The sequence below is a fragment of the Lutra lutra genome, chromosome 18 (genome assembly GCF_902655055.1).
Source record: "Lutra lutra chromosome 18, mLutLut1.2, whole genome shotgun sequence".
NCBI lineage: Eukaryota > Metazoa > Chordata > Mammalia > Carnivora > Mustelidae > Lutra > Lutra lutra.
The window spans coordinates 1238119-1263750 of record NC_062295.1 but is presented as its reverse complement, the minus strand read 5'-3'; the positions used below and the strand labels follow the sequence as shown (position 1 = coordinate 1263750).

The window sequence follows — 25632 nt, the reverse complement described above, 5'->3', positions numbered from 1 at the left end:
CGGGTTCTGTGCAGGTGTTTTTAAATGTTTTATTTGTAAATGTTTATAACGAAGATGTTTATTTTGCAAACGTCTGTAAGTAGATTCCGGTGGCTGTTGGCGACCACGCTGCTGCCCGGACTGACCCCTTTGCCCTTAGGGACGGTGCACTACGTGGACGAGAAAGGCAAGACCACCCGGGTGGCTTCCACAGACAGCTCTGTCCAGATGCTCTTCTACATCGAGAAAAAGGAGGCCCTAGTGGTGGTCACGCAGAACCTGCTGCTGTCCCTGTACGCGGTGAGGCCCGAGGGCGAAGCAGAAGAAGTGATGAAGGTAGGTGGCACGGCAGGAGGCAGGTCGCGGCCCAGCCCAGGCCTCACCTGACTTCCCCACAGCCGCCAGAGCTGTCTGTTAGCATCGCCTCCACGACTCGGTTCCCAGGAGTTTTGCAGGCCTCATCGGATGGGGCGGGAGAGTGTGGGCTCGCTCAGGGCTGAACCCCCTCACCCGGCAAGCTTTTACAGCCTGTCCACCCAGGTACAATTCAGAATTCTGAACACCCCCTGAAGATGCTCTTGGAGACGACAGAGCTGAGTTTTTGTACGCCGGTGTTTACCCGGTCACGCACCCACGCCTGGCACACTAGTGGCAAATAGAGTCCCTGAGTCACCTGGACCTGGGCTTGGATTCCCTTGAGTCACTCACTGGCTGGGGGGCCCCTGGCAGGTTTGCTGTCTGCAGAACAGGCTCCTGACACCTGCTCGAGAGTGTGTGGTCAGGGCTGAACTGGTCAGTCTAGAAATGCACACAACCGGGCACCGTGCACGCGGCAGCCGTCATCAGCCGCTTGGGCACAGCAGAGAGCAGCCCTGCAGGGTCACGGCCACGGCCACCTGCCCACACATACACACCCGCACCTGCCCAGCTGGCGCATCCCCGCCAGGCTGCCGCACACCAGAGGCCCCAGGCTGGCGGCAGCCACGTGCCACTATTGGATTGTTTCTCGTTACCAGGTCAAGTTGAGTGGGAAGACAGGTCACCAGGCGGACATCGCCCTGATTGAAGGCAGCGTGCTTGTGACTGCCGTAGGGGAACCCGTTCTCAGGTAAGAGCAGCCCTACAGCACTGCCGATCGGACTCAGTCTCTCTGGAGCAGTGTTCTTATTGGAGGGTGACGTACAGACAGAAAAGTAGAGATCATGACGAATGTCCATAAACTGGACATGCCCGTGTAGCGGGCTCTGGGAGGGAAGAGCAACAGCCCACCTGCCCCGCACCCACGCGGCCCCCCAGGGCGGGCTCCTCACTGCCCCGATGGCTACCTGCGGAGTCTCTGCCTGGTCTTCTGAGCTTGGCGTCAGCGGAATCGTGTGGTGTGTCTGCTTTTCCGGCTGCTTCAGTCCCGCGTCCCGTGTGGGGGGTGCCCCGTGTCACTGCGTGTGGTCGGAGTCCCTTCGTGAACCTCGGGGCCAAGGGCAGCGCACAGACCTGGCCCCTGAAGGGAGCCGTCTTCCGTTCATTGTAGATTCTGGGACTTAGAAGGTGGAGAGAATTATGTGCTGAGTCCAGAGAAGTCCGGTTTCGAAAAAGCTGAGAATATAAACTGTGTTTCTTACTGTAAAGCCAAAGGTGAGCCTTCTCGGCGCTGGCACGGGAGAGGGAGGGACACGGCCTCATGCCTCGCTCCGGGGCTTCCAAATGATGACGCGACCGCAGCTCTTCAAGGAATGACGAATTGGTGGTGACTGTCGGTCACTTGAGAGAGTCACTTGGGAACGAGAAAGTGACAGTCAAGCTTTGCTTGCACACATGAAGGCCAAGGGGTTTGCTCAACAGGGTGAGCGAGCTCACTGCACGCAGTCCACCTCCATTCCACCTGAAACTGCGAGAAAGTGTGGGAACGTTAAAAATACATGTGTGTGTGCCTGTATGCAGACGTGTGCCTGCGTGTACACACACACACACGCGGAGGACAGAGAAACAGGAGATGAGCCAGAGCACCGTTTATTTTGTGCCTGCTGAGAGCTGAGCACCAGTCTAGCCCTGGGGAAGCAGCACTGGACAGACAGACAGGCCCTGCTCTCATGGGAGATGGAGAGACGCACTAGCGCACCCAGCACACGCACACTCGCCGTCTGCCCAGGTGGGAGCAGGTGTGGCGTTGGAGGCCACTGGGCGGAAAGCTGATGCCTGGATAGTTGAGAGTCACGGTCAGGGAAGAGATTCCTACTGTTTTTAACCCTTCAACTAAAGTCCTGGGGATCCTTGTTTTTACCCCTAGGTCTTCTGGCAGCGGGGACCGATAAAGGGCGAGTAGCCATGTGGAGAAAACTGCCAGGCCCCCAGAGCAGCCGAGCGGCAGAGGGCAAGGACAGGTGGACCCTTCAGAGCCCCACTGAGCTCGAAGGCAACATCACACAGATAAAGGTAGGAGTCACCAGGGCTCTGGGCGCTCTTGTCCTCTGCCCTACAAAAGTGCAGGACGTGATGAGCTTTGACCTGTTTCTGTCAGTTTTTGTCAGGTTGCAGCTAAAGTCTAGACACAAATAACAATAACATAGTTCGAAAGGCCTTTGGGCTTTCAGACTTGCGGGTCTGGGACTGTGGGCGTGTACGTACCCAACCCTTTATCTCTGGCCCCTCTCTGTCTACCCCGAGAGCAGCTTTATCGAGATCTGTAGCAAACCAGTTTTTCTTTTGCACAATCACGGCTTTGCACCCATCACCAACCTCTTAGACCACTGTCCGCGCCCGGAACGAAGGCCTGTGCGCGTCCGCAGTCGCTCCGCTCCCCACTCCTCTGCGCAGACGCTCCTCTACTTTCTGTCTCTGTGGATTTGCCTGCTGTGGGCACGTTGTAGAGACGGAAGCATAAACCTGTAGCTTTCTGTGTCTGGCCCCTGTCCCGGGAGCGGCTCTGCCGCAAAAGCGAGGCAGTGTTGTCAGGCGTGGCCACACAGGTGGAAAACACGATGTCAGGCTCGGGGTGTTTCCACATTTGTGAACCCGGCTGCTGTGAACATTTGGCCACACGTTTCTGTGTGGACGTATGATGTCATTTCCCTTGAGTATATGCTTTTTTATCTATAAATCCTGTCTCCCCGGTGATGGTCTGTCTTTGGGGAGATACTGCATCACACCTTCCGTTCCTTCCTTTGAATGTGTTTGTAGTGGCTACTGTGAAGGCTTCAAGTGTTGGCTCTGACATCTCGGCCTTCTGGGCCATTTCTCTGACTTGCTTTCTCTTCCCGGGTTTATATCATACTCTCCTGTTTGCCCTAGCTCCGATTTTTTTGTTGCAAACTGGACACTTTAGGTAAAAAATTGTGTCAAGTGTGTGATAGTGACCCTCTTGCTGCACTCGCCTCTAGGGCTTGTGGCCATGTTGGCTTATGTGCTTACTGACCGGCTGGAGCACTGCAGTGGCGTCTCTCTCCCCTGTGGTGGGAAGCCTCTGACATCACTCCTCGGAGGGCCGGCCTCGGGCCTGCGGGTGGTCCCTGGGGACAGCAGTGGCTCTGGGCCCCCCTGACTGTCTCCCTGACCTGGTGAACGTTCTTTCTGCCTCTGTGGGTCTGCCTCCCCCAGCTCGATGGCCCTATGGTTTTCTGCAGTGACCCAGGGATTTGCTTGCCCCACAGTCCAGTCCTGTCAGATTTGGACAAGTGTGGTCTCAGAGCTCGGTGTTCAAGGTTTGTTTTGACGCGGGAAGGCTCCCACTAGGTATGCCCTTCTCCAGTTCCCTCTGGTCCGTGGTCGGGCCTGCCGTTGAGCTTGTAGCTCTCGGGAAGCTTCCGCCTCCTCCTGACACTCTCTTCAGAAACCCCACTCTCTTCCAGAGCATCCTTAGGCTTAGACTTACCCACATTGTGTTTCAAACGAAGTCACTTTCTTTGGGGGGCCCATCAGAGCTCTCTCTTCCCACAGACTGCCTCTCCCCTTGGGGGAAAAGGTCCGAGACACTGCTCCAGAGCTTGGGAGTGGTGGCCGCCTCTCGGAGCCTGTGTAGCGTGAACCGGTGGGGGCCTGGGCATGGGGGCCCAGCATTCTTGGGCACCGCATGAGGCCGAGGAACCCCCCCCCTCGCAACGTGGAGTTGGGGGAATGAGAGGCTGTACCCCCAGCTAGGTGCCGGACAGGGAGCTGAGCTCTTGGCCATGCCTGCCCATTGGGAGCTCCTGCAGGCCGAGCTGGGAGGCACGAGGCGGGGGCCTAGAAGCTCCGGTGCCACGGGCACTGCTGTTCTTACTGGATTTAGCAGGTTTTCCTGGGTGAGTGTTGCTTCATTTGCCTCACGCCTGACTTCTAGAGCACGAGACGGCTGTTTCCTCTTACTTTCCCCCAGTTCTGCCGGTTCGGGCCTCTGCCCTGCCGTCCAGGTGGCTCTCTCAGACCTGCCGTGTATAACCCTCCCAGACCGAATCCACCTAACCCCACGAGTCCTGAAAGGAGTCCTGAAAGGGAGCCGTACCTGGGAAATCATTGGGGGCACCAGAGAGCACTGTGGGGACACCTTTAGCTCCGCATCTCAGCTCTGGACGAGTTAGTGAGTTATGTATCTTAATTAGTTCAAATAAGTGACTAAAAAAATAGCGCCAAGTATCATCAGATCGGCAGAGAAAGTACGGCCTTCTCAGGTTTGAAGTAATAGGAAGAGCCGCACAAATTCCCCTAAAGGCCGTGAAAGAGGAGCCGGGTGCATGATGGCACGTGTGTGCTCCCTAAGAGACGCCTCAGTGGTACACGTGTTACTCCTTCCCAAGTGAGCGTACAGATCTTGTGTACAGCTGGTAAAAATGATGACTTTTTTTTTTCTGGGAGAATTCAACAAAATAAAGTTCTCTGGGAGGACACATGGCTGAGGAAAAAATGTATAGGAAATCAGAACATTTTTTTTTAAAGATTTTATTTATTTGTCAGAGAGAGAGAGAGAGGAGAGCGCGCAAGCACAGGCAGACAGAGAGGCAGGCAGAGGCAGAGGGAGAAGCAGGCTCCCCACAGAACAAGGAGCCCGATGCGGGACTCAATCCCAGGACGCTGGGATCATGACCTGAGCCGAAGGCAGCGGCTTAACCCACTGAGCCACCCAGGCGTCCCCAGAACATTTCTGTATCACAAACCAGATATAGAGAATATGTCTCAACCCTATAGCAAGTAAAACAGTGCATGCTCACTCAGGAATGGATAAACTTACCCGTGGAATGGAGTCGGAGACCCCAGAGCAGACGGAGATAGATGTGGGAGTTTGACATGGAATTATGAAAGTGGCATTGCACATCACCTGGGGAGAGCCGGGTAATTCAGTACATCCTGTCAACTCGCTGTCCACTTATGAAATAATCATCCCTACGTTAAGAACTGCTCGGAACAGACAGACCAGCACCTGCCCGTTGCATGCCGCTCGGGTGTCTGTATTTTAGAATTTTAGTAAACTGCATACTTTATGCTTGTAAGTTTTTACATCCATTTGCACAACGAGAAGGAGCAGCACTAGGACGATGGCTGACGGACGCCTGTGTGTATCTCACTTTCCGGCCTGCCCCTGCCTCCTCCTGCTCCTCCTCCTGGCTCTGCGTCTGGCGGAACGCAGTGGGGCTCCCGGAAGAGCCTCTTGGCCGTGAACAACATCAGCTCTGTGGTGATCCTCCGCGAGCAGGCCATGTCCTCACACTTCCACCAGCAAGTGGCCGTGGTGCAGATGTCCCCAAGCTTACTCGCCGTGTCCTTCCTGTCCACGGGGGTGACGCACAGCCTGCGCACAGACATGCACGTCAGCGGGGTGTTCGCCACCAAGGTGACTGTGAGGGTGGCCTGGGCTTGACAAAAGGCCTGGCCGGTTGTCCGGGTCATTCTGGGTGGTAAGGGGGGCACACGGCAGGTTGCTTTTTAATTTCTGTGATTCCTTTAAGGATGCCGTTGCTGTCTGGAATGGGAAACAGGTGGCGGTCTTCGAGCCTTCTGGAGCCACGTTACGGACTGCAGGTGGGAGTCTTATCCCCTGGGAGGGGGCTCACAGCACCCTGTTTTGTCTTCTGACCATCTGGGAGGGGGTGTTGGTGCCTGTGGTGGGGGCAGGGGCCTGGCACGGGACCACCAGGAGCCCCTTGTGTCAGTCCTTATGCCTGTGCTCCAGCCCCGTGCCGCTGGGCATCACCCTACTAGGGCCAGCCAAGGTGGCTGAGAAGCCCTCCTGGGCGCTGGGACAATGAAACAGCTGGGAAATAAGCCTAAAGGGGCGTTAACCCCCACAGTAGTTGCCAGGGAAGGGGCTGGTACACACCCAGCTTCTGAACTGGTTTCAGGCCAGGCAGAGCAGTGAGCCCCACGGCATCTTGCCCAAGGCCAGCCTCTGTCTGGAAGTTTGAGGACAGATCTCTAGAGGGGCCCCGTCAGCCTCCGCCTCCTGTCCCAGTGGGCCACCGTGACCCTCACTCTTCAGCACATGGCTGTGGGAGTGGCTGGGGGCTGCTGGATCAGTAGCCACAAACCAGACAGATGTTTGCTGTCTCACAGCTGTAGAGGTCAGAAGTCCACACTCTGGTTCCCTAGGCCAGATCAAGGCTTCGACAGGCCGCTCCGCCTCCTGAGCTCTGGGAAGCCTGTCCCTTGCCTCTCTCTGTGTACGGTGGCTGCCGGCCCTCCTTGGCCAGGTTGCATCATTCCGCTCTCTACCTCCATGTCACCTTGTTCCTGTCTTGTCTACCTCCCTCTTACAGGAGCACTCATGGTTGCATTTAGGGCCCACCTGAGTAATCCAGGACAATCCCCCCCCATCTCAAGATCTGCCCATCTTTGGCCATATACGAGCATTCACAGGTTCCAGGGACCAGAGCCTGATAGCTCCGGGGTCTCGTGCAGCCTACCGTAACAACCCCCCGGACGCGCCCCTCGCCAGCAGTCCTTCTGCACAGTTCTTCCATTTACCCACGCTGACCCCACAGGCCCAGTCATCATGTGCCCCGGGGGGCTCCCACTGTGGATTTGTCGGAGAACCCCTTGTCTCCCAGGGGCTTTTTCTCCACTGGTGGTCACCCCTCGCCCCATCGTCCCTCCTTTTATACTCTAACACTTCATTGCGTAAAGTTTTCTTGTCACATGGTTCTTGCTCTGCCTTGTATTATGCCCACGATTAATGTTTTCTCGCCCAGTGTGGACCCCCAGGGCCAGGCTGAACGTCTTGTCCCCTCAGTAGGACAGCACAGCGGATGCTAAAGTGCTTCCTGTCGTGTGTGTGATCATGTCCCTGGCTGGATAAGAACTTGTCTAGAGACAGAGGCTAGGGCTTATGGCCTCCAGAGCCCCACTGAGAGGAGCAGAGGTCCCCCCTAAAAACCTGTGCTGCCCCAGACCACACACGCAGTGCTAGTCAGATGGGAGAAGTGACTCATGACCAGGCCAGGGAGCCTGGGGCCGCGTCCCTGCACCTGCCCTGGGCCTGCACACCATCCCTGTGCCTCGCGGCCTCGCTCTCCTCATCTACGGGACCCAGGAAACGCGGCCCTCACGACACCATCAGCACGCGTGGAGAGACGGGCCGCTGCCACATCACGTCCCTCTCGTCCTAGGAACCTTCCTGTGCGAGTCTCCAGTGTTAGCCATGTATGAGGACAATGTGTACACCGTGGAGCCAAACCGAGTTCAAGTTCGAACCTGGCAGGTAAATCGCTGCTCTGGGGCGAGCGGGCTTAGAGAGAAGAGCCCGAAAGGCTGTCTCTAAACTGAGCCAGAGCCGCTTACTGACTTCACGCAGCCAGCTCGCAGCCCCCTGCTAGCTGCTTGCTGGTCCCCCAGGGCTCTGGGCCAGCGGGTGCACCGGCTGCTGGCACCTGCGAGGTCGGGAGGCAGCCAGGCCTCTCGCAGTGAGGAGGACGATCACTGGATGCTGTGTGCTCCGGCTGGGAGAGGGGAGGCATGTTTGCTGGAGTCAATGCCCATCCCCAGTGTCTTATGAGCTCAGGACAGGCCTTTCCCTGCACGAGTCTGAGGGTGAGCCCGGGGGGAGCAGCGTGGGCCTTGCAGGTGACCGGCTCGAATGCAGCCTCGCTCCCCCGGTGGCATGGAGCAGGAGGCCTCCGCCGGCCAGCATCCCCGAACCCCGCAGGAACTGGGGGGCTGATGGGGTGCGTTACTTTCCTGAGCCTGCCTTAACGAAGTACCACAGATGGGGGGCTTCAAGCAATACAAATTTATGTTCTCACAGTTTAGGAGATCAGACGTGCAAAATCCAGGTGTGGGCAGGGCTGGCTCCTGAGGTTTTGAGGACGCGTCTGTCCTAGGCTCTCCAGCCTCTGGCCATCACTCCGTCTTTGCCTCTGAGCTAACCCAGCCTGCTCCTTGGGTGTGTGTCTGGTTTTCTGTACCATAAGGACACTTGTCCCTGCATTTAGGGCCGTCCTCATCCAGAATGATCTCCCCGTGAGAACCTTAATTACATCCGCCAAGACCTCTTTTCCAAATAAGGTCACATTCATAAGTTGCACTTGGCTGTAGCTCTTGGGGGCCACCACCCAACCCAGTACATGCAGCAGTGCTCTGTGTCAAGGTCGGGAAGACCTTCACGGCCCTGGTTTCAGCTCTCCATGCCCTGCTTTGTCTGTCCCTGAGTTGTTCGCTAGGATCCAGCGTTTGGTTTCCGGAGGCTGCCGTACGCACATGCCGTGTCCTTGTCCCTCCATGGGGTTCTTCCTGGTGGGCCTCACGATGGGTGGGAGGTGCCACTGGGGGAGGCCCTGGAGTAGAGGCCGCATGTGGGAAAGCAGCCCCCTGGGGGAAGGCGCTGGGGGGCAGGGGGGGTAGGCTGCTGGTCCCTTGAGGTCCTTGGCCTACTGGATATGGGAGGGGAGCTGGAGGGAAGGAGGCCAGAGCCCGCTGCTGCTGACACTTGTCAGGGACTTCTGCTGGGGACATATCCCCAAGGCCGGGAGGGGCCGTGTTAACAACCCATGAAGGGTGCATCTCTGTGAGCAAGGCGACCTGCAGGCCCTGAAGGGTCAGGGGGCTGACGATCCCCGGGGAAGCGGCTGTGAACCTTAAATGGGAAGCTGCCAGTTATTTACCAGCAACGGTGGGTTTATCTGGGAGTAGGGGAGAATTGCAGTCTGGGACGAGCGAGCTACCCCCACCTCCAATAGGTTGAGGCCCTCCAGGGGCCAGCAGCCTACCCCCGCTGCCCCCCACCACACCTTCCCCCAGGGGGCCACTTCCCAGCAAGCTACAGCAAAATCGCCCCAAGCCTGCGGGACCCAGGAGAGGCGCTCTTCTGTGGGGGCGGATGGGCGGCTGTGAACCGAAGGTCCGCCGGAGTGAGCTGGGCGCTGCAGGCCTAGTGGCTTCTCGCTGGCTGGGCTGCTGCTGGGGGAGGAGCACCCTTCCTTCCTCCTGCTGGGAGAGCGCCGGTGAGCCTTGAACAACTCCCACCTTGAACAACTCGGAGGCAGGGGTGCCCACCCCCGTGCAGTCAAAACTCCATGTGTAACTGGACTCCCCGAAAACCTGGAGACTGGACTCTACAGACAGCGCAGCCGGGGAGCACACATTTCGTCCGTTCCTTATAGTCTGTACCGCGCTCTGACGACAGAACAAAACTGGAGAAAAGAAAAGTCACAGGGAAGAGAACTACCTTCACAGTACTGCACCGTATCCAGAACGTCTGCGCGTAAGCGTGGGAATGGACAGCACAGCTCAAACCCCTGATGGACCAGGGGTCCCGCCGCTGCGCCCACTTGCATGGGGGGGGGGTCTCTGCCCCCTGGGTCAGTGCCCGGCTTGGCGCGGTGGTGCCGAGCGTGCCCCCTGCTGGTCGCCTGGCTCCGCTTTCTAAATGAGGTTTCCCTTTATTAAGTTTCCCATTTCCCCTTTTTGCTCGAGATCATTCTTTGAAAGCATCACGGATCAAATCAGGTTTCCCATACTTAGTGGCGTTGTCCCTCTGTGCCAGGAAGGACTTTTCCATGTTGTCATGTCCTGCTTCGGAGGCGAAGTGCATAGCTTGATCCAGACCACTTAGGGCCACATTTGAGTAACAACAAGGGTCAGAAGAGAGGAAAAATCTCAGGTAGTCCAAGCGAAAATGTGTATCTTTCCAATGCTGTAAGCCTTAGCATCTCCTTGTTGTGGACGCCATGTTTATTTTAAAGTTTGAAGAGGTAACAAAATACAAACCTTAAAATAGTGGTACAGAACAGTAAGTAACATGATAATTGTGTGATGGACCAGAGCCAGGTGGGAGGGTAGCCAACCGGAATATTTCCCACTTACTCACTTACTCCAGCGTAGGTGACATAGGTGAGAAGGGTCTGTCTGTGAATCAAGCCCGGAGTCGTGTACGCCTCCAGCAGCGTGAGAGCAGGGCGGTGGCAGCTGCCAGAGCGCACCGGAAGAGCTGAGCGCGTTTGCCAGGATCGTTGCAAGTGTTGAAAGGAAGCATTAGATGGCAAACTCTTCGCAAAACAGCAGAACTTCCAAGACATCTTAAAACCGTACTGTTATTTCAAGAGAACTCTGTGGAACCAGACGCATTCTCAGTAATACAGATAGAAAGTCGTGAATTCAGACACCATGACTTTGGATGGTAGTTCTTTTTTTTCTTTTTAAGATTTTATTTATTTATTTGACAGACAGAGATCACAAGTAGGCACAGAGAGAGAGAGAGAGAGAAGCAGGCTCCCTGCTGAGCAGAGATCCCGATGTGGGGCTCGATCCCAGGACCCTGAGATCATGACCTGAGCCAAAGGCAGAGGCTTAACCCACTGAGCCACCCAGGTGCCCCTTGGATGGTAGTTCTGATGAGAGAAAGACTTTCGTAAATTCTGAACCTTCTCACCCTTCAGGAAAAAACAAGTGAAAGATGACGGTCGCAGAATAGCAATGAGGCTCTTACTGAAAGGCCGTAGACGGGACGGGTTCCCTGTCTCTCAAGGGCTTGGGGAATGCAGACAAGAGCCTCTCTCTCCACAAAACAGAGAGAAGCAGCAGCAGTGAGGAAAAGGCACGCAGCCTGGGCTGCACATCTGGCGAAAGCGGGCTCATCAGATGTCATCTGCTTCGGTTCCGGGAAATCTGGGCCTTCCGGTCACCAGAGGGCGTGCGGGGCCAGGCAGGGCTTGCTGCCTTCTGGAGACGTGTCCCGCAAACCCAGGAGTCCACTCCCTGTGGTTTGGCAGCGCACAGATTGGTGCCCAGTAGCTGATGAGAACCTTTCCAGCAAGGATGAAGAGAATCTCTCTGGAAGCGTCTTTTCTAGCAGACGAAACTCCATGCTGTGAGGTTGATTAAAGCCCTGTCTCCCGCGAGCGCACTGTGGACAGATGGCGCTACTGAAACATGGTTATCTTTAATGCAGGAGGTCAGGCCGTTACGATACTTTACCGTACGATCCCTTTATCAACAGTGGGTCGAGGAGACAGGGCCACGTGCCCTGGAACATCCTGCGCCTAACTCAGAGCATGAGAGGCCTTTGCAAGGGGGTGGATCTGAAATTCAGGACCAAGAGCAGCACGTCTTTGGGCCAAGCAGCTGGAGGGTCTGCACTCGTGTTACGGAGTGAGTGTGGATAGTGCCGCTAGTGCGTTCCCCTAACCCGACTGGGACTGGTGTGTGCACCCTGAGTGCTGGAAAACCCGCCAGACAGGACAGACCCACTGAAGCACTCACCTGGGAGAACGGGCTCCCTGATCATTGTGTAGTTTGAGGGAGTTCCCGGGGCGGGGGTAATGTTTTCTGACAGAATTTTAGCCACAGAAGAAGCAGTGGCCTGTTTACAAGGGGAAACGAGTCCACTGAGAAAGTGTACAGACGGTGACCAAAACACTTACATCAAAGAGATGGGGAAGTTTTATGAAATCCATTTGGTTTTTTTAGAAAGATTTTATTTTTTTTTTATTTGACAGAGATCACAGGTAGGCAGAGGCAGGCAGAGAGAGAGGGGGAAGCAGGCTCCCCGCTGAGCAGAGAGCCCGATGTGGGGCTCGATCCCAGGACCCTGAGATCATGACCTGAGCCAAAGGCAGAGGCTTAACCCACTGAGCCACCCAGGTGCCCCTGTGAAATCCATTTGTATCAATAGGTTTCTCTGGATTATACTTTTGACAGGTGGGACAAGTGAGGTGGGCACTTTTTGTGGCCTCATTAATATTTCCCCAGCCATGTTTGTTCATGAATGCTATCATTTTGTCAGTAAACCAGTGGTTTTAACACACACAGGGTGGTAAATAGTGGGATGTTGGCATTTCTGGTGAGGCCAGATTATAACTCGGTCCAAACCACAATTCTCTTTTTATTAAGTTCACAGTTGTTAGATTTCCACCATTGTCTTTCTTTTCTGGGGCCAACTGTTGGGCGTCTCTTGGTCAGCTTTCCTAAATTGTCATTCGAAAGAATATCCCTTTGGACAATGACAGGGGTCTAGCTATCAGTCTCCGTGACAGCAGTCTAGCTATCAGTCTCCGTGACAGCGGCATTTTTGGTGGAAATATCAGTGCTGTGGTTTTCTTTGGCCTCCAGAGAGTCAAGTCCTGAATGCCCAGGAACCTTAATGGCCAGAGCGGCCGGCAAAAGTGCAGCCTCGAGGGGCATCTGGGTGGCACAGTCCACGGAGCTTCCAACTCCATGACCTCGGCTCAGGTCATGATCTCAGGGTGGAGGGATCAAGCCCCATGCTGAGCTCTGCACTTAGCACAGAGTCTGCTTAAAGATTCCCTCTCTCCCTCTGCCCCTCTCCCTGCTCTCTGTCTCTCTCAAAAAAAAAAAAAAAAAAAAAGTATGACATCTAATAAATTTTGGATATAAGAGTCATCTTAAATTTTATCCCCTTTAGGGGCGCCTGGGTGGCTTAGTGGGTTAAGCCGCTGCCTTCGGCTCAGGTCATGATCCCGGGGTCCTGGGATCGAGCCCCACATCGGGCTCTCTGCTCAGCAGGGAGCCTGCTTCCTCCTCTCTCTCTGCCTGCCTCTGCCTGCTTGTGATCTCTCTGTCAAATAAATAAAAATCTTTAAAAAAAAAATTTTTATCCCCTTTGAAGCTAAGGAAACCTTGTTGCTTCCTTGATATCCCCAAATCGTGGGCTACCCCAGAGGCCTACGATGGCCAGTATAAATGCGTTCAGCTTTGCCCCGGCTGACGTGCAAGCTCAAGTACGGGCACGCAGTGGCCTGTTGGGCAGCGGTCACTGGCAAGGAGGTGCTGCCTCGATGTCCTCACAGGGAGTGGCGCCAGCAGACCCAGCACAGTATTTAAACATTGTCTTCCTTCAAATACAAATCATCAGAAGCCGTGAAAATGAGCATGGGATAGAGGAGTGGCCCGTAAATTGTTCTGGGGAGCCCGGGGTGATCTGGCAGCGCTCAGCAGTCCTGAGGAGTTCCGTTCGCGTCCGGATGTGGCCCTTGTTCTGAGATCAGATGCGCAAAGCCTCGCGCCCGAGGTTGAGCCGCTGCAGGTTTTCTCCGGAGACTCGTCTCTTTGAGGGCGGAAGTCTGAGCGGGGGCGCGTTGTGTCCAGCGTGCAGGTTTGTGCAGCGGGAACAAAGCAAGTCTTCTACCCGTTGTCACAACCTAGAGTCTGCAAAAGCTGTCTGTCTTCCAGATCAGCTTTCCAGCTTTGTGAAAAGAAGGGTGCTCGGAGAGACACCGGGACACTGCTGGCCGTGCTATCAACTGGAGCCCTGAAGCTGCGGCAGGGGTCTGCTGTGCTGAAGTTTCCGCACAATCGGCCGCCTGGAGTGCGGGAGCGGTGGAACAAGGGGGCTGAAGGATAACAGTCACTGCTCATAGGCCCTCAGCAGACCTCCATCCCCAGCCACAGGTTTTTCTCAGAGGTCAAACAGGGATCTTACAGGGCCTAGTGCAGGGGATAATGAGTCCCTGAGCGGTGTAATCTGTTGTGGGTCTGAGGTCTTGAAGGCCAGGCCTTATTTGTAGGGTGCCGTTCTGGGGAGAAGTTTTGGGGGATCGTTTGAATCTTGATGGGAGGTGCACTGCGGAGTCTGCCAATGTGAGTTGAGGACGTTGCTTAGAAGGACACTGAAAAAAAAAGAGAAGAAAAAGGGAAAAAGAAAGAGGACAGTGGCTCATCCAATAGGGACAATTAACCAAGCAAGCCTGGAAACCCAAGGAGGGGCGTGGGAAGCTGGGAGGCGGTTGTGACGACAAGTCCGTTGGAGTGCGCGGGACTTCCGAGAACGGCGGCTTCTCGGGGCTGGGCTGCTGCTGGGGCAGGAGGAAAGCTTCCTTCCTCCTGTCGGGTCTCCAACTGGCCGGGAGCGGCCGTGCTGAGATTGCCCCCTGCTGGCCGCCTTCGTTCATTTTAAAGGACATTTCCTTTTATTAATCTTCGCCGGGATAGGAACCTGCTGAGAAAGCAGGACGGACCTACTCGGAAAGGGAGAGCCGCCTGCTGGCAAGAGGGAGAATGGCCTGCTGGGAAATATGGTGGCGGCCGAGCCTCCTGGTTGTCTGGCCATGAGGGCCTCTGACAACAAGTGGCCTGGAGTTAAGTCTTGTAAATTTAACTGAACCGTCCAGCATGTGTGCGGCAGCGAACGGTAACTCTTGGGTTTTGGGAGCCTGGACCGCATCTCTCCAGACCCTTCTCCCGAACAGGGCGCTCCTGAGGACGTAGACACACAAACCACGGTTGTTGCCGCTGCATTGAGACGATGCTAGACGGCCTCTGTGCACCTTCCAGCCCTCTAGCGGGACTTCTGTCCGGGCAGGGAGGTGGAGCGCCACTCATCCCCGGAGTTTTATGCCTTTTCAGGCAGTGACGGTTGGGCACCCCCTGGGGGCTCACTTATGGGGCTGGCGCTGGTGGAGACCGAGGCGGTGGGAGATGAGGCAGGAGGGCCAGCGGGCTAGACTGAAGGCACTCGCCTCCAAGACAGTGGGGGTTGTGAAGCCTGGAGTGACGGTCACGAGCATTCTGGCTTGTTTCTTGGTTTTGTGTGATTTTCTCCTAGAAGATAACTTTTGTGTCTGTGTAGTGGGAAAGCCTCGGGGTGCTGGCCCACAGTGAGGTCAGTTAGGAGGGGCCACCAGTAAGGTGTGGAGACCTGGAGCCAGGCAGAGGCCAGAGCAGAGGAAAGAGGCCGTGGTTGGGGACTGGTGAGCAGGTGAATGGCAGGTAGTTGCGGAGAGAGCCTCATAGGTTCCCAGAGCCGGTTCCAGCGTGGTGGGGGGCAGGGCTCCCCAGATACCACAGCATTCCCAGAATTCCCCTCAGTTGTGACACTGTCCACCCAGAGACAGCGTCAGCCCCACAGGTGAGGGGCTCAGCCCCACCGACCGCCCCCACCCTCTGCCCAGACGCCAGTCCCGAGTCCTGTGCTTCTGATCCCAGCCCGCAGAGTGGAGGGTCCCTCCTCCTCAGGTTCTTCCAGTGGGCCAGAGTGGCTCACGTCGTTCAGGGACACATTTACCGGTTTACTGAGGCAGGGGATAAAGGAGATGGATCAAGAGTCCGAGGAGGAGAGGCACGGGCGAGGTCTGGGGAGGGCACAGAGCTCCCAGGCCTCCCCAGGCGCCACTCCCCCACACCTCCGGTGGTCAGCTACCTGGAAGCTTTCCGAACCCAGTCCTTTTGGGTTTTCATGGAGCTTGATTGCGTAGTCGTGACTGACTAAATCGTTGGCCATTGGTGATTGATTCAACCTTGGGGGGGGTGACCTGTCCCCTCCCTGGAGGTTGGGGTGGGACCGAGAGTTGAACCATCTGATCGGTGGTTGGTTGTCCTGGCAGCTGCCCCACGCTTGGGCGAAGACCCAAAGTCCCCTTTGGTAACAGAACAGAAGACACCGCTGTGGCCCTTATCCTGGGAAATTCCAAGGGTTTTAGCAGCTGTGAGCACCAGACACCCCTGATCTTCCCCACATAGCGTTAGAATCTGCAAGGCGCTGGGTGCACCTGGGCCATCAGTAAGCACTGAGTGTCTGTGTGGTGTGCACAGGGTCACCTGTGAGTAATGTTCAGGATCAGACGTGAGAGGCTGCGCAGGCTGCTTTCCTCAATCCTCATTCTTTCCTTTTTCTCAGGGGACCGTGAAACAGCTCTTACTGTTCTCCGAGGCGGAGGGGAACCCCTGCTTCCTTGACGTCTGTGGAAATTTCCTGGTTGTGGGGACAGACCTGGCTCACTTTAAAAGCTTTGATCTTTCCCGAAGGTACAATTTTTGTCTAAAAGTACAGGCCTACTTGGAGGTACTATAGGTTTGGTTTCAGACCACTGTGGTAGAGCAAATATGGCCATAAAGGGAGTCAGAGGAATTTTCTGGTTTCCCAGTACATATGAAAGTTATGTTTATCCTCTGCTGCACAGTAACATTGTGTCCAAAAAATGCCCATGCTTTAATTAGAAATTCATGTTTTTGCTAAACCACGCTACCCATCATGCAAACTCTCAGCACACTGTCAGCACGGATCACAGGTCACCGTAACAAATACAACAATCACGAGAAGGTTCGAGTTGATGCCAACATGACTGAGATGTGACAGAGACACCAAGTGAGGAAATGCTGCTGGAAAAATGTCACTGACATGCTCAACACAGCTTGTCACAGACTTCAGTTTGTTTAAAAAAAAAATGTATGTGCACTAAAGTGAGGGAAGCCTGCACACATTTTAAAAATTAGGAGACAGAGAGGTGTGTAGAAAATGGATAGGAGCTGGAACCTCACCCTCTCGTTCCACTAATTGTTTTTCATGACACCAAATTTTTTGTAACACCTTATGTTTTGGCATAAATCCTTTTTAAAAAATATTTATTTATCTACTTATTGGAGAAAGAGTGAGAAAGCAAAAGAGGGGAGGGGCAGAGGGCACGGGAGAGCGCGCCTCCCAAGCAGCTGCCTGCCAATTAGGGAGCTGCACATGGGGCTCCGTCTCAGGACCCTGAGGTTGTGACCTGAGCTGAAATCAAGAGTTGGACCCTTAACCGACAGAGCCACCCAGGCGCTCCTTGGCATAAATTCCTGGTCTTTGTATCCTGGGGGAGGGGGCAAACAGGACCACGGTTGAGCACATAGAGCACAGGGTAGTTTTTAGGTGGTAAAATTTTCTATGTGGTTGTCAGAGCCTGTGGAACCTTATAGCACGTAGTGAGCCTAAAATGTATGCCAAGTTCAGAAGTCTTTTCGGGAATCCCAGGATGGAACACAGGACGGGAAGGAACACTGCGAGTGTGCCAGAAACGTGCGAAACGGTCTCCCTGCTTTGGGGATCGGAGGCGTGTTGACACTGTTGGCCTAGGATCGCACACAGAGCTGCCTTGCAGTCTGCAGTGGACCCTCCCCTGACCCTGGCCTTGGGATGACCAGCCCGCACCGGCGTTCGGGTGCAGAGGCGAAGGACTGGGTAGCTGGTGCAGGTTTTGGGAGCCGGGACTTTGCCTTTGGGAGGAGGTGACAAGTAAGCAGGGGGAGGAGGCGAGAGCCGCCGCATGGTGTTGGGTTGAGTGAAAGTCACGTTTAGCTTAAGACAGACTCAGCCGAGTCAGATACCCCTACATCCAGCAGTCCGCACGCATGTCCTGGGTGTGTGCAGCGGCCGAGAGGCTGCGAGCACACCCGGCTGCGGGTCTCCACGGCATCCTCCGTCAGGAGGACCGGGCTCCTTGGAGACATCATGGGACTGAGGTAAGACATGTGCCCATGAGCCTGGGGTCTGGGAAACTGTCCCAGCCCAGAAGAGCCGAAGGAGACAAGTCTGTGAAATGTCATGTGGGTCCTGGAGGGGCTCCAACGACAGAGGATGTGAGGGAAACATGGAGGAAGTGGGACTTCCGTGAGAACAATCGAGATGAGCCTCTGCTGTCCAGCCAGTACTTCTTGGAGCAGCAACCAGCTAGAGCCGGTAACGCGGGCTGCTCACCTGCGGCTCTGTGCTCCCATCGCTGCGGCATATGCGACAACAGCCGGTTCTGGCAGGACCAACGGGGGGGACAAGCGGGGTACAGAGCAGCTGCTTTTCGTGTCAGAAGAGTGGGGGAGGGTGAATATTTAATTTGTTCAGTAAACCTAGGAACTTTAAAAATTCACCCAGACAAGTCTTGAATCATTATGTTTACACCTGGAAGTAATACAATGTTATTGTCAATTATACCTCAATTTAAAAATTTTATTTTAGGGGCGACCAGGTGGCTCAGTCATTAAGCGTCTGCCTTCGGCTCAGATCATGGTCCCAGTGTCCTGGGATTGAGCTCCACGTCGGGCTCCCTGCTCAGTGCAAAGCCTGCTTCTCCCTCTGCCACTCCCCTAACTTGCGTTCCCTCTCTTGCTGTTAAATAAATAAAATCTTTAAAATAATATATTTTTATTTTATTATGTTTTAAAGATTTCATTTATTTATTTATTTATTTGGGAGAGGGGGGAGCTTGAGCAGGAGAAGAGGCAGAGGGAGAAGCAGGTTCTCTGCAGAGCAGGAGCCCAATGTGGTGCTTGATCCCAGGACCCTGGGATCATGACCTGAACCGAAGGCAGATGCCTCCCCAACTAAGCCACCCAAGCACCCCTCAATTTAAAAATTTTAAAAGTTTAGGGGCACCTGGGTGGCACAGTGGGTTGGACCTCTGCCTTCAGCTCAGGTCATGATCTCAGGGTCCTGGGATCAAGTCCTGCATCGGGCTCTCTGCTCGGTGGGGAGGCTGCTTCCCTCTCTCTCTCTGCCTGCCCCTCTGCCTACTTGTGATCTCTGTCTGTCAAGTAAATAAATGAAATATTTTTTAAAGAATTTTTAAAGTTTAAGCTTGCCCTGTGTTCTGAGCTGGCCCCCCTCCCGGGTGTCCAGACCCCCAGAGCAAGCATGCCTCGGCCTTCGAGGAGCCCTGAGTTCTGTGAATGAAGTTTTCCAGTCACTCAAAGAGCCGGTCCTGGCACCCTGAGCTGCCCACATGCGGGGAGGGTGGATGGCTGAGGGACGGGCTTGTGCTTTGCCCTGAGACCCTTGTGTCCCCCCTGCAGGGAGGCGAAGGTGCACTGTGGTGACAAGAACCTGGCGGCACTGATCCCGGGCGCCGTGGCCGTGGCCTCGCTCAGGTGTAACGCCAGCGGCAGCAAGATCAGCATCCTGCTCAACAAGGTGGGCGGCCTTGGCAGTGGCCATCCCAGGACCACCGTGTTACTGGTTGCCCTCATGGACCGGGCACCGTGGGCACCGGCCAGTGGTTAAACAGGAGAGCTCGGCTCCTCCCATGGCTGAGCAGACACCCATCTAAGAATGAATCAACCTGCTCTGTGGTGCTGGGCAAGCCACCAATCGGGAGGCTTCCCGAGGACCGTGACCCCACTGCACAAGCCACTGGCAGAGGCACCGAGAGTGCGAGGGGATGGCAGAGCCTGGCCTGGCCAAGGGTCTACAGTCCGTGGGCGAGGGGCGAGGCTGAGGCTGGCATGGTCGGTGGGCCGTCATGCAGGAGCCAGCCTTGGCGCAGGGCTGAGGCAGGAGAGTGAGGAAGCAGCTTTCTCGGATTGCTTCTCAGTGTGGGGGTGTGCACACATCCCCTGGGTGCCTGCCGCAGCCATCCCGAGGGTCGGGATCGGCTGGTTCCAGCCCTCGCAGCAGTGTGGAGGTGGAGGGGAACCTGGTGTGGGCCGTTTGCGGGGCTGATGGGGCGTCCTGTCTCGGTGGCAAGTTTGAGGCATCAGAGGGCAGCAAGTGGCCTGTAAAGACAAGCTTGGGTCTCAGAAGGGCAGTCTGGCTGGAGACGGGGGATCCCAGGAGGAAAAGAGCAGCCCTGCCAGCCCGAGCACCAAGACCGGACACGTGGAGGACGGTTGCCGCATCCCGGGTGGACGGTCACCGATGCAGGCAGCTGGATGGCGGTTCCCGAGCACACGTGCACCAGAGCAGAAGCGGGGCGTGCAGGGGGGAAGGGAGAAAGCACCCCAGGATGGGGCACCGTCTCCGTGGTGCTGGGGGTGAATGCAGGACAGGAGTGGGGACGGCACAGGGATGACTGGCTGCGCAGGCTCGCTTCTCTGGAGCACAGTGACACTGAGCGTTAAGGACGCCTCTCCTTGCGCTGGAATTCTCGCCCGTGGTAAAAGAAAAAATGACAAAAAGAAGTTCAGGTAGCACAAGGGAGCTGCTGGGAAAATCAGCTGCCACCCGCCCCCGCCGACACTCCCATGGGGGTGGGGAGCACCGGGAGTGGAGGGTCTGGATTCTCACAGGCAGGGTCTGGGGCTGGAGGCCACGCGCCTTCAGCATCGCTGACGTGTCTCCGGTCTGGCGCTCATCTTTGCTTTTGCTGACTGTGTCACTAGAAGCACGTTCATAGGTTCTCAAACCTATTGATAATTTTGCGATTTTTCTGTTGCTGTCAACCTTACAGTATCCTCTTCTGTCTGAAATTTTGACAAATTCATTTTTTTTACCTTTCTTAAGTACTCAGGCCCACTTAGCATTCTGTCATCTTCTAGAATAAAGCCTTGCACGGTCTACCTGAATTCTTGGCGTCCGTTGCCCCAGCAACCAGGCTGGTTCCCTCTTTTGTTTTTGTCACCTGCATGAGAACTGTTTTTTTGGGACCCCGACTCCCCCATGTCCCTGTGGTCAGTCCACCTCAGCGAAGATGACGTCACTCCAGTCAGCACTGACCACAGCTGGATAGCGGGAGTCGGGCCTTCACGACGCATTAGGATTTGCTTTCAGTGCTTGGAAATTACAAAGTAGTGATTGAGCAGTGGTCTCAGTGGGATGAAAGTAAGTTGATGTCCACGTTAGGAATGCCAGAGTGGCCGGTGGGTCGTGGACACGACGCTTGTTCTCAAACCCGTGGCGTGTCAGCCCGGCGGTACTGTGAGCTCCATTTTTTTCTCTTCCCCCAGGCGGACAACAGCCCCGACTCCAAAATCTGCTTCTACGATGTGGAAATGGACACGATGACCATCCTTGACCTCAAGACGGGGCAGATTGATCAGAGGGAGACGTTGTCCCTCAACGGCCAAGAGACTAAGAAGTAAGACTGTGGTCTGGGAGGGTTTTATGGGAAATGGTGACACTGCTGTTGAGTTACTGGTCAGCTCCCGGGAAGGTTGCTGAGTTGTGCTTCAGAGCTCGGGGACCCTGGTAGTTACCAGGGCCCCAAACAGGCGGGACAGCCAGTATGCCTGGGCCATTGGGATGGACTTGAGCCTCTGAGGTCCTGGAATTACCTGGAAGAACTGGGCTTCTGGAAGGCAGTGGTGGTCAGGGCCGAGTCTCAGGGAGGGCGTGGCGGTCACTCAGCTGCCAGTGCCTGGGAAGGGAGGGCATCTGCATGGGTCGACATCATGTTTCTAGAGAAATAGCGGGCACTCTTCAGGAGTTCACGGTCGTCGTTCCTTCTGCCGCAGGGAATGTCCACCCTGCTCTGCAGAGGGCTCCCATTTGGTTCTGCAGGAAGGGACGCCCAAGAGCCGCGGACGCTGCTCTGGGCACGGGTGGATGCTGAGACCAGTGCTGCACCGAGCTCTGGAAGCAGAGTCCACAGCTGGCCTTGCCGGAGCCCTCTCCTTTTGCTCTGTCACAGCCCCCGCCTCCTGGCCCAGCTCAAATCCTTTTCCAGAACCTTCTTTCTCCTGGTGGCTTAAACTGACCACTGCTGGTGGTCCCACCTGGACACCCCAGCCCACTTCCCCCCAGCCTTGCTCTGTTCTCGGGCTCCAGATGTCCGCAGGAACTGGTTGCCATCGCTGGAGCGCCTTTCCCCAGAAGCTGTTCTTGTCTGCCCTGCTCACGCTTCGTGGTCACCTGGTCTGAAACCTCCAGCTGACCTTTCCCGCAGTCCCCTGTCTGTGACTCATCCCGTGTTCCTTGCTTGAGCTGTCTTAGACTTGCCCTCCACCCTCCACCTCTGAGCCACATCCGGCCCATCCTGTCATTTCTCCAGAGGCGGTGGGACAGTGTGCAGCCTCCCCCCAGACGCCTGTCCTCTTCTGAGATCCGACCCTTCCTTTGCCTCCGGACACAGCTCGTCTGTGGGCAGCACTGCAGCGCCTGGGCCCCGGAACGTCCCATCGCCCCGGCAGCCCGCGCGCCGGAGCCCTCCGTGGCGGCGGCTGCAGAGCCAAAGCAGCGCTCCCTGGCGAGACTCCGCGGGGCCTCTCGACCAGCTCACTTCCGTCTGGGTGTCCCCAGGCAGGCTGCGCACAGCGTGCTGGGCAGAGGGGCTCTGGAGCCAGCCGCCTAGGCCGTGCCTGCCGGCCTGCGGACGCCGACCTGGGTCCCTGGCACGCGCTTCCAGAGGCCGCGAACACGGGTGCTCTTCTCGGCTCTCAGGACTCTGGCCGGGCCTTCTCTTGCAGGAGCCACACCTTCGTGGATGAGAAGCTGATGGATCTCATCCCCGTGAACCATTTCTGGGACCAGAGCGAGCCCAGGCTGTTTGTGTGCGAGGCCGTGCGTGAGGCGCCAGGAGACCAGCAGCAGCCCGGAGACAAGAAGCAACCCACTGAGGACAGTCCCAGCCCCACGGTATGGTGGCTGCGCCACCTTTGTATCTATCACAGGGGGCTCGGGGGGGCTCATGATCCTCCCGATGTGCTTTATGGGGAAGTTAGGGGGCGGTTGGTGCCTGGAGCAGAGTGCCACCTCGAGGCCGCGTGGCCTGCGTCCCCCTCTGGGTTGGCGCGGCCCTCTCTGTCTGGTCTCACTCACACTGTCCTGTTTCGGTTTTCCTGTTACGTCGAGTGTGGCGTATTTCTCTCTGGGACCCAGCCCGCTACCGAAAGGGTTATGGAGCTGAGCCACGGTGGGGGCCTGTCCTGGGTCTAAGTCAGCCGACTGTCGCTCTTCCTGCCAACGGGGCTGATTCCTGCTGCATCGGCTTCCGTGCCTGTTCCCTGGTCTCCACGCTGACCGGACGCCCCGGCTCTGCGGGGCATGCCGCCCCCAGGAGGGCCCAGGATTCCAGCACTGTCCAGACTCATGCTGTTGGAACGTCTGTGCTCCCTGGGAAAGCCCAGCAGCCGGCTGAGCCTCCCGCGATGGTCTGGTTCCAGAGGGGTCCATAGTAGGTTCCCAGTACGTCAGCAAGGGCAGCTGGCCCACTCGCACTGGCCAGCTTCTCTCCCTACCTCAGGGTGGGAGGAGCAGGGCCCCAGGACTGTCAGCAGTCAGTGTCCGTGCGCCGAGACTTTCGGGGGCAGATACGATTCTTGGCTCTGAAACGCCGAGTGGTACGACGCACAGAGCTGGCGTCTTTGGCATCTCGCTCTGGAAGTGAGAGGCAGACACACGCCGGTTTTCTCCCGGGAGAGGGTGTCGACCCCAGGCGAGTGAGGAGGGCGCTGATCTCCCGTGAAAGGCACTTACCGGCACTCTGGTCGGAGACTCTGTAGGGCTCCTGTGAAGATGATGAGAGAGTGCGGGAGCCGGCACAGCGAGCAAAAGCTCCGGCTCCCTCAACCTCCCGCTGTTCCGGTCGGGCATGTTCCATTCATGCGGACGGTGCTGCTGCCCCAGGTCGCGTGCAGCGGGACCCAGCCGAGCCCCCGGCCTCTCAGCTCCATGTCCCTTCTCCCTTCAAAGCAGAGGAGAGAATCTTTCTGCTCTTGTTGGTGTTTTTAAAGATTGGTTTATTTATTTTTAGAGAGAGCACATGAGCAGGGGAAGGGAGCGGGGGGAGAATCTCGAGCAGACTCCCCCTCTGAGTGGGGAGCCCCATGCGGGGCTCTGTCTCATCACCCCGAGATCATGACCTGAGCCGAAATCAAGAGGCGGAGGCTCAGCCTTCAGAGCCCCCAGGCACCGCCACTATTACGGATTTTTATTTTTTTATTTTATTTTTTTTAAAGATTTTATTTATTTATTTGACAGAGAGATCACAAGCAGGCAGAGAGGCAGGCAGAGAGAGAGGAAGGGAAGCAGGTTCCCCGCCGAGCAGAGAGCCCGATGCGGGACTCGATCCCAGGACCCTGAGATCATGACCTGAGCCGAAGGCAGCGGCTTAACCCACTGAGCCACCCAGGCGCCCTATTACGGATTTTTAAACGAGAGTCAAGGAACTGAACAGAAAAACCTGGAAACAGAGTTCTTTAGTTTCATTCACTGGCTGCGATGGGAAGGATTAGCTTTTGCTGCAAGAAAATGCATGTGTGTGAAGGGCCTAGCCGCTCTGACTGCACCAGGCTCATCCTTCCAGAAGGGGGAGTGGATTATCTGTGTACCACCGTGTTCACCGGCTCCTCCTTTTCTCTCTGTTGTGTGTAAACATCCTAAACATGAAAATAGGAATTAGATGCCGAACTACAAACAACAGTTTCCCTCTCTCGCAGGCGGACGTGATGATTCTGTCCTTCTTCGTGACGGAGGACCAGGGCTTCTTGCTCCAGGATAGCTTCCCCCGGCCTCCCACCTACCAGAATCTTCTGGGGATCGAAGTGCCTCATTATTACTTCACGAGAAAGGTGGGAGCCCCACGAGCACAGGGCCGCGTTCTCGGGTCCTCCTCCCCTGTTCGGCAGGGGTCTACGGGGAGCCGCCAGGGTACCCCGGCTCCCCTCCCGTTAAGTGAGGTGAACCATCTGCTCTCATTCGCTCCCCAGAAGTCCAGCACTTAGGAGGTTTCTGGGTCAGGAAACTTACAGGACGTGGCTTTGCCGTCAGGACAGAGTAGGGCTGAGGTGGAGGGTCCAGGATCCCCGGGCTCAGGGCCAACGACGGTGCAGACCCACACAGTCCCGGCCCAGGTGGCGGCCCTCTCAGGAGCCGCGTCGCACACACTTGTGTTTACTGGTGACAGATCGGGTTGTTAGCAGCACACGCGTGCACACTCCCAGCTCGGCTGTTTTGGATAAGTTCTTGGCCTTCTCTGGGCTTGGCCTCCTCGTCGCCCCGACCCCTAGAACCGTGAGCGTCCCACGGCAAGGCTGCTGGGTGCCGCAGCTCCATCCACACGGCCTGCCTTCCTTCCCTCAGTGTAAACCGTCTGTGCTGTCACGACGTCGCCACAGCTCCTCCTCACTTGGTGCTCTTGGTCGTTTCCGTTTCTCCTCAAGTTGAGGGCTCAAAAGCCGGAGAAAGCACTTACGGTCCTTTCTGTGACGTTTGCCCGTTACTTTCCCATCACGGACTGCGGTTTACTCCATACGCTCACAGGCCTCCTTTCTCCCCTCCTTTCCGCCTCCGTCCACCCAGCTCCTGGTCCCAGAGAGCAGGTGTGTGTGGCACGGCTCCGAGTGCCACTCCCCACCTGCCATCTGTCCCCCAGACTTTGCCGCGTTCCCAGGGTCTGTTTTACTTTACTCTAAGTTGCACTTGTCCGCCCGCTGGTCCTGTCTGCTTGTGTGCCTCGGTCACCGGGCATGTTGGGGACCGCGGTCCACGGCGGCCCCTGGGTGGGAGCAGCACAGCCGTGTCGCACCACGAGCCCCCAACTGTGGCTCCAACTGTGGCACAAGCAGCCCGTCACCCGGTGTTTGTGACGCAGGGAGTTTGTTCACCTGGGCTGGCGATATAGGAAGTCTTAACAGTTTTTGTTCTGTTTTAAGGATTTTATTTATTTATTTGACAGACAGAGATCACAGGCAGGCAGAGAGGCAGGCAGAGAGAGAGAGAGGGGGAAGCAGGTTCTCCGCTGAGCAGAGAGCCCGAAGCGGGGCTCGATCCCAGGACCCTGAGATCATGACCTGAGCCGAAGGCAGCGGCTTTAACCCACTGAGCCACCCAGGCGCCCCGGAAGT

At 56.3% G+C, this 25632-nt stretch overlaps 1 protein-coding gene across 2 annotated transcripts in view; it reads left to right on the top strand.

The window, feature by feature from the left end:
- Positions 1-25632, top strand: part of IFT140 (intraflagellar transport 140) — a 74797-nt gene that overhangs the window by 13034 nt on the left and 36131 nt on the right. For both annotated transcript variants that reach the window (XM_047713157.1, XM_047713156.1), the window contains exons 7-18: positions 140-315; positions 996-1087; positions 1508-1611; positions 2264-2409; positions 5573-5776; positions 5892-5964; positions 7548-7639; positions 16007-16134; positions 18928-19045; positions 20797-20927; positions 22255-22423; positions 24226-24357. In XM_047713157.1, coding sequence (XP_047569113.1) covers positions 140-315; positions 996-1087; positions 1508-1611; positions 2264-2409; positions 5573-5776; positions 5892-5964; positions 7548-7639; positions 16007-16134; positions 18928-19045; positions 20797-20927; positions 22255-22423; positions 24226-24357 — 1565 coding nt within the window. The remainder of the gene's footprint in view (positions 1-139; positions 316-995; positions 1088-1507; positions 1612-2263; positions 2410-5572; positions 5777-5891; positions 5965-7547; positions 7640-16006; positions 16135-18927; positions 19046-20796; positions 20928-22254; positions 22424-24225; positions 24358-25632) is intronic.